General features: G+C 34.8%; 1 protein-coding gene across 1 annotated transcript in view; it reads right to left on the bottom strand.

Annotated features, from left to right (window-relative positions):
• The window catches only part of LOC128552292 (gamma-aminobutyric acid receptor subunit beta-like), a gene marked incomplete at its 3' end in the record, with an annotated part of 32,811 nt that extends 25,802 nt beyond the window's left edge, over positions 1–7,009 (bottom strand). Inside the window, exons 1-2 of the mRNA XM_053533324.1 lie at positions 6,770–7,009; positions 5,878–5,948 (exon numbers count right to left, since the gene is read on the bottom strand). Of these exons, the coding sequence (XP_053389299.1) occupies positions 5,878–5,948; positions 6,770–6,852 (154 nt within the window). The remainder of the gene's footprint in view (positions 1–5,877; positions 5,949–6,769) is intronic.
• Between the last annotated feature and the right edge of the window lie 1,638 nt (positions 7,010–8,647).

An 8,647-nucleotide genomic window follows, 5' to 3' on the forward strand; every position in this document is an offset into this window, starting at 1 on the left:
CAAAGATAACTTATATAAAACCTCTTTCCTTTTCATTTGTAGTAGTCATAATAATTTGTATACTAGTATTTGATTCATTAATTATGTAACACATAAGCACATCTAGTGCTTGACTCCCTTTCCATGCTAAATATGTTAAGTGCTTATTTAGAAAGATCAGAAACAAGTTCTATAAGTAGCACCAATCGAAGCTTACTTCTTCTAAGATATGAATTGGTAGATTTATGACAGAGAATTTATTCTCTATCCGGCGATTGATTTTGACCCACCGATGATTCAGCTTATAATTTTTCCCAGTAGCTTGATGGGGAAGTTGGTTGCTACAGCTACGCTGATAGGGCGGATAAAGTTTTTACTGTTATATATACTTATGATAGTTGAATGCTATATATGATAGCATATAGCGGTTGAGCACCCAGGAGTCAGAGCAAACATATTGAGTTAAGCTTTAGTTACGGACAGAGGCTGAGCATCTATGTGATAGGACTATTACGTTGTTGTTCACAGACATTGTCTGACGGGAACTTCAACAAATAGACCAGTCAAGTATAGTACCCCCAGCCTATAGGAATTTTAGCTGTTTCCATTAGCTGAAGGTTAAAAGTTGAAACTTTGAGTGAGTTTTGCCTGATCCCTGAAATTATATAGCTCATTAGTGAAATCATTTACGAATCATTGGTACACATATCACATAGGCAAGGTAGCCAGAGGAAATATACAGTCTCGTATTACGAGATATATGGTCTTACCAGCTGTAAGTTTTAACAAAAGACGTTCTACATCATTTGTCAGCTAGCCGAAGGCATAGTTACCTTAGCGATTGAACCCATTCATTGTTCAAATGCAAATATACACAAAATGTTACTAAAAAGTTCGATATCCTGGATTGGCGTGTTTTCTCCGTGATTATTACAATAACAACATTCGTTTTCCACCTATCTGCCGTGTGGAGAAGTTGGCATGCATGGTGAGAACAGGTCATTACTTGACAATGTGCAGAATCAATAACCATGTGTTATATTAAAAGACTGCTGTTGCATAACTGTTACAATTGAAAATATTGTTAAACATAAAACCAATCTGAACAATCATCTCTTCTTAAAAATTGATGTGTGCTTGAAATATTTAATCTAGAGAATCAAACAAAAATAAAATCAGTTTTTTCTCGTGTGCTAAATGTTTACACATTTTATCACATTCTTAAAAGGATGTCTCCTAATTTTCAAATAGAATTAAAGCTTTATGTAAAACAACTTTAACCCAAACCGTAAAGCAAGCCTGTCTTTTAGTTCAGCACGTAGAACACAAAGGCCGGGTTTTCTTGTGGTATTACAGAAAATGGTGTGATATTTGCCCTCCACCTAAATGATAAATAGATAATTTGCGATGCATTATTATGTTAAAAAAATCTGTTAATATGTAAAATTGTTGCGTTAACTTGTCGAGTGTTTAAGTATATTAACAAGCCATGTTATTTTGTAAATGTGTGGTGTTAACTTGTCGAAACAGCGTCTTGTTTTGTTGAAAAGCTATGTTATCATGACAAATTGTGTTGCTGACTTATCTAAAAAGTGGCGTATTATGTTAACGAGCTATGTTTTCATGTCAAAGTATGATACTGTTTTCAAGTTGTGTTATTATGTTATGTTATGTTACCGCTTGATATTGTCTACAAAGCATGCTAATATGTTCAAAAGCTATGTTACTAGTATCTTGCCAAATTGCCAAATGCTATTTTATTATGTCAAAGATAGATATCATCTTGTAGAAATGTGGTATTGAACTTGTCGAAACATTTTCTTATTATGTTGAATGCTCTTAGTCTAGTCCCTGGAGCAACTTCTTTAATAATTTGTCCAGAGCCTTTCTTGGTCTAATTATATGGAAGGGTGCTTGGAGTTTAATTCTAGTGAGGTTTGACGGTTGAAATTCCGTCAGTTTCCGTGGAAACATGGATGGCGCTAAATAAGGCGACATTTCATGAGCCCATGACAGTAATTATGATAATAAATATGTGCACATATATACTGACCGCAACGTGTTTGGTAATTTATATAAAGATATTGAGCTCTCTATTTACTACTCATCAATGTCACCAAAGGTCAAGTTCAAGGTAATTTGAATGTCAAAATGTTAAATAATCGGTAAAAATATATTTTACCCTTTCACGTTTAATTTCTTTTGCACAGTTTAAGCCAAATGTTTTCAAAAGGTGTTTTGCAACTACTATTATCATTACAAATAATAACAAAATGTGTTTCATGATCATGCAATTAAAAGTTGAGAAATAATGTGACAGCACTTCAATCTTTTGATTTTTATAGAAATATTAATTGCAAAGTTATGTCGTATCGGGATTACACACTACATGTTTAGACAAATTAGACTGCACATTTCCTTATATTAATGTATTCAGGACTCCTTGATCAAAGTTGAGGTCTTGAGGTCCATGTTTATAGTTATATCACTGAAGCTAGACTGCTTGAAGTAGCTGATGTTTATATACTGAATTATGAATGATAATATGAACGGTACGGGTCAAGTGTGAAAAAAATTTAGGAAGGACCCCAAAATGATTTTTCATTCGTGAGAAGAAGTAATTAAAGAGTTTTCATATCTCAGCTATAACTGCCTCTAAATGGGGGCTAAGTGCCCCTTTGAAATTTTCCACGTTCATTTCGGAGCTTAAACAGACAAGAGAATGCGCACCGTTTAAACAGGAACAAAATCAGCTCTCCATATGTTGAATGTTCCAGAGGCAGTATTAGTTGTGAACATAAACTAGTGTGACTGATGACAAACAATTCAAACACTGTGTGCTTCTTAGGACTTACAAACTGAGAGGAGAATATACACACAGACAACCTTTATACACAGGTTTGACTGTAGTAACCTTCAAATATGTTGGTGAATGATAGTTTGTACCTACTTCTTCTAATTACTTATGTAAACATGTATTTAATAATGTAAACATCTGTGCAGTAACTTCGTATTAATTAATAATTTGCTTAGGCCACATGAAGTGAAAAATATTTAAGTATACTGCCTATATTAAGCAGATGAATCTAACCTATATAAGGTAATAAAATCTGCCAAAGGAAGAATCTGTTACAACACGATTTCCTTATTTATAGCTTGTTCACCATGTTATGACCTTGACCTTTGGAATTTGTGGTTTAGGTGTTTTTAGTTAATCAGATGCAATACATTAACATATATTTACATAATATGCTCACATACTTCATGCAACTTCACGTATAGCATGCGTTTATGATTATTTCATAAGCACTAACATTTTAAATTAATTACTGACGAAGGTGAAGTCACTGAAATTAAATTAGGAACGGGTTTTTACACAATATTCTTTTTGTTTAAGCTGTGTGCGAGAATTCAGATGATTTGTGTACCTTAGTCTTTTTCTACATTTTGTACCTTAAGATGACCTTAACCGTCATATTTGTTGATCCTGAAGTGGAGATCCTTGGCGAAAATATAATCTTATCTGTTCATGAGATATCATACTTGTGTATTGTGGATGATATGCTTATACATTTCATGCAACTTAAGCAATAACATGTAATTACGCTTATTTTATATTTTTAGAAATCCTCTAATGTTATCCAAATTATAGATATAATTTTATCTAATCTTACGATTATTCAATTTGTGACCACGAACTAAGTCTTGTGTTGCCTGTATTTATAACAAGTTGTCATAAAATACTTTTCAGAGACATTTGACTAAATCTATGTTAAAGAATCGAAACATTCTATGGTAGAAATGTGTTTGAAACATCTTTGTTTTACATTTGAATGACCTTCGTGGCTTTTATGGGGAGATCATTAGACTGTTAAATATCTGTACATGAATTATCCCACAAATTAAATTCAAAATATGCGGGCATTAAATTGTCAGAGAAGATAAAAATAAGACTGGTCATGAGCGCAAGAAATGGAGGACATTAGGAACGCCATTTTGGTTTCCATGGAAACTGACATGATATCAAATGTGTGTTACCTCTGCCCCATGGTTATTTTTTAATAAAGCGAGCAAAATTCAAAACAGTCTCACAGGACTTCACCTTTACTTTTGGAAGATGATTTAAGTAACCGCGCAGATTTTAATCTAAACTTACAAACCAGAATAAAATTGCCAACTCTATCACCACCTTTGAGGCAGCCGCGGACTTGATCACAAACTTACAAGTACTCATGCCCAGTAAAAATATAACTGAATATGTAACAATGGCGCAGTAATTTACTCCGAAAAGCTACCGGCTGCATGCCTTTACTTAACATTTTTTTACTTAATAGGGGGTTTGAATGCATAACTGTATATATCACCAATTCGCAGTATCATCTTGATGATATTGTTAGCCGAATCGAATCTTATATGTATTGTATTTCTTACTATCAAAGCGCTGTTAAAGCTAGTGCCGTTTTTGGAATAAAAAACTTTCATACATATACTATCATAAATAAACTTCAATCAGTATTGTACTAGTACCTTGATTCATTTTTAGAGTTAGAATGTCTGACAAGGTAAGGGTACAAAACTTCACATAGTAAAAATTGATGGAAGACTGTAGCCTCAGATTTAAGGAGTGAGGACGGGAGAGGATATGAGGAGATGTCGTTTGAAGATGTTTTTTTTTTCTAATTTTAGCTCTGGTGGCTGCTATGTGCAACCAAGCGAAACCGTTTGAACAACTTTGGTAGAGGACTAATCAGGCATTATCCAGGCCGAATTGCATCAACATCCATTCAGTGGTTTGGTTTTTGCCACTGACCGTTCCAAGGCGGTGCCCCACTGTGTTCCTTTGTTTGTTCGTTTTGTCCTCTTGTGTAGGCTTTGTGTGTGCGCGCGTGTATGTGTGTGTGTTCCTTTGTTTGTTCGTTTTGTCCTCGCGTGTTGGCTTTGTGTGTGTGCATGTGTATGTGCACGTCTGCGTGCTGTAGGTTTCGTTTTGGGGAGGCTGCGATTTTGGTACGTGGCATTCTCTGTTTGATATTTGTCTTTGTTTTTTTTTTGAGTAGATATCGTTAAAACATGAATGTTGACGACGGACGAATTGACGCACGCACGCACAGACGACGGTCACAATGTGACCATAATACCTCACTATGAGCACTTTGTGCTCAGATGAGCTCAAAACTAGGTGCAAGGCCGGTACTCGTTGTTGCATACCAAATATCAAAGCCATGGGCTATGTGGATTTCTACAAGAAAGCCCTATGCCATGTGGTTTTCTACAAGAAGATATTCGTAAGTCTATAGAAATCATGTGACCCCCAGGGCTCGGCTATGTTTGACCCTTGGGAATAATGAACATTTAGGTGAAAACTACTAGATTATGCATCAAATATTAAAGTCTTAGGCCCTGTTTGTTGGACAAGATTTTCAAAATTTTCCCTATATAAGTCTGTATTAATCATGCTACACCAAGGGCTTGGTCAAATTTGACCTTAGGACGATTATTGTAATAATTTTGGTAGAGTACCATTAGGGGATGAAAAAAACTGAACATCAAAGCCCCAGTGCCAGTGATTTAGAACAAGAAGGGCTTTTTTTTTTAAATTTTTCTTTTCGGTTGCCATGGCCATCAGAGTTCTGTATGGAATTCGATTTTTTTAAACAATTTTAAAAGACCATCCAAGAAACATCCTTGTTCAGAGTTCATTCAATATTTGCCAGGTGGTTTAAAGGAAACTGTGGACGAACGAACGACGGACGGTGAACGATCACAATAGCTCACCCAGAGGACTGTGTGCTTAAATGAGCTAAAAAGAAAGGGAACAAATAAAATAACAAATAGATTCAAACAGCATGCATGCTGGTTGAATGCACAAAAGGGATCAGATTATAAAAATTAACATACCTTCATCATAGCCTTGGGGATAATACGGGTCATATGTAGTCTTGTTAGTTAGACGCTGTAGCAGTTCACTCCTATGAAATACAAAATCAGACGGTTGTGCAAATTTTTGTGAAACCGGTGATTAATCTCATTAATTTTTGCATGCATGATTCTCACGTATTTTAATCGAGCTGAAAAAAATCTTCTTACATACCGGGGTACAAGAATGACTCGTAAATAAAATACTACATGATAGAAAAATTTTATGTTTATTGTTTGTATGGTTTGCAACACAAAAGAATCTATCATACTTTGGTGGTGCAGATGAAATATTTTCCTCTTGTGTAACTGTTTTTAATTAACTTGACAGTCTCGTTGCCGCGTAAACAGTTACCCGCGATCCAGATATACCCATCCGCAATGACACTTCACTTCAATATTTATCATAGAAATCATACATTTAATGTTCTGTAAACCAAGGCGATGTAACTTGTGTCGACAATATTAAATGATATAAGATATGCTAAGATTAAGAATTAAAGTCAGGTTAGCCCAAAAGTAGAACGTAGTGGATTAGTTTTCCGGCTACCTCATACACACACAAAGAAAGCCGCATTGACTGGAGCTCGGCGTCTGGAATAATATGGAATCTGGCTTCTTTTCTCTCATACTCTCGTGGCGGTAATAGTCGAGAGTACTAAATAGAAGTTGTAGAGTTTGTTTTATTAAATTCAATTTGTATGAAATATGGAGCCAAGTACGCTTGATGTAATGCTGTTTAATAAGTATCGAAATTGAAATATCACAACTTCGCTAAAGCATTTTTCTCTACTTAACCTTTCAGAGGAAATAAATATTGTAAAATGATATAGTAAGATTATTTGATAGAATGCTAATTATATATTTCACCTACCTTGTAAAACTGGTTGCATGAATTCCAATGAACTGCACCAGAAGACAAAAAATCAAAACTAACATTTCATTTTTTCCCATCATATCTTCAAACAGATGTAGCGATCGCCTGAGTTGCACTTTGTACTTAGCAAAGCGACAGCTCTCGAGATAATGCTTTTGATAAAAACGAATGTTGAAATTGGTTTTATCAAACACACAGCATTATGTCTAACCAACAATCCGCGATCTGTTTCAGATAAACTGTTACTTTTATGCGCCCTGTACAACGACGCTATTGTAAATAACAGTTATTTTAAAAGTAAAAGTATATCAAATAGCTGTTAGTGCAAGATATATGTCAAATCATGACCTCATCAACCGGTGACGTTTTTCGACTTTAAATCAAGTTATCAAATATGGTCAAATTCATAAATTAAAAATGGATATTGATAATTAATTAGGTTCCAAATAGATTGATTTCAATGCATCGCTACTCCATGTAGATCAAACTGTCAACATAATTTGTTTACTCTGCTGACCTTAAGTACTTTAGATATTCGGTAAGAACGGCAGTCAGTAACTTTAAAAAATATATGGTTTAAGCCATAAGCATAAATACTCAAAATAAAAAGTCATTATAACTAATTAAGAGAAAACAAGAGTATATTTTAAGATTCTGTCACTAGTTGTTGGTGCAGGTAGGAATTTCCGGCCTTTAGGGTTACTGTTTAGGCAGTAACGAGGCTCTTTCGAGTTACCGCGTACACATTAACCCTAGCACCGTATATTCCCATCTGCAGCAACAACTAGTGATAGAATCCTTTACTTGCATACCATATTCAAGACATAATAAAATCAATCGAAATGAAAACTGGTAATTCGTCTTTGAACGATCTGTAACCATTATATAGAGCAGCTCCAAGACTAAGATATATCTTTTTACATTTTTCTGGTTATATGTAATGAACTGGGCAAATATATATCCAATGTCCAATACCAGCTCCTAAACAATGATATATATTTTACATTTCTATGATTGAATGTAGTTAACTGAGCAAGTATATATCATGTGTCCAGTATGATACTTTTTAACATCAATCCGCAATGGAAATACCTAAAAACGGCTGGTTTTTGTCTCTATGAATGGAATAAGACAAAAATGGGGAAAATATAAAATATATTTATTATCAGTTGGATTTGTATGGAAAAAAAACATCTTTTGTGGTTTCCGATTATGATGAATATAGTATTAAACATATATGACAATCTTATGTATTGTTCTGATAATAAATCTAATTAAAAAAAAACAAAAACAAAAACAACAACAACAAAAACAAAACGGTGAATGATATTCGACGAAGTTTCCATGGCTGGTAGTCGGCGTCTGAAAAACATTTAGATTTATCCCTAAAAATGCGAACGTAGTTTTACGATTCGGTCAATGACGTGATGATTCTTTGAAGTATGTAACAGCTGCAGGAAATCTAAACTATTCTTTTTTTTCAACGAAAATGTTGAAACACGGATTAACAGATTTTCACTTTATACTAGCCCGTCCGCTTAGCTCAGTAGGGAGAGCGTTGGTCAACGGCTCGCGGGGTCGCGAGTTCGATCCCCGGGCGGGGCGTATGTTCTCCGTGACGATTTGATAAAATACATTGTGTCTGAAATTATTCGTCTCCCACCTCTAATAATTCAGGCGGGGAAGTTGGCAGTTACTTGCGGAGAACAGGTTTGTACTGGTACAGAATCCATGAACACTGGTTAGGTTAACTGCCCGCCGTTACATGACTAAAATTCAGTTGAAAAACGGCGTTAAACCCAAAACAAACAAACAAATCCACTTTATACAATGTTGAAACACGCGCACACACACACACACGCATAGAATTAAATA

Source organism: Mercenaria mercenaria, unplaced genomic scaffold (assembly GCF_021730395.1).
Source record: "Mercenaria mercenaria strain notata unplaced genomic scaffold, MADL_Memer_1 contig_2244, whole genome shotgun sequence".
NCBI classification, from domain to species: Eukaryota; Metazoa; Mollusca; class Bivalvia; order Venerida; family Veneridae; genus Mercenaria; species Mercenaria mercenaria.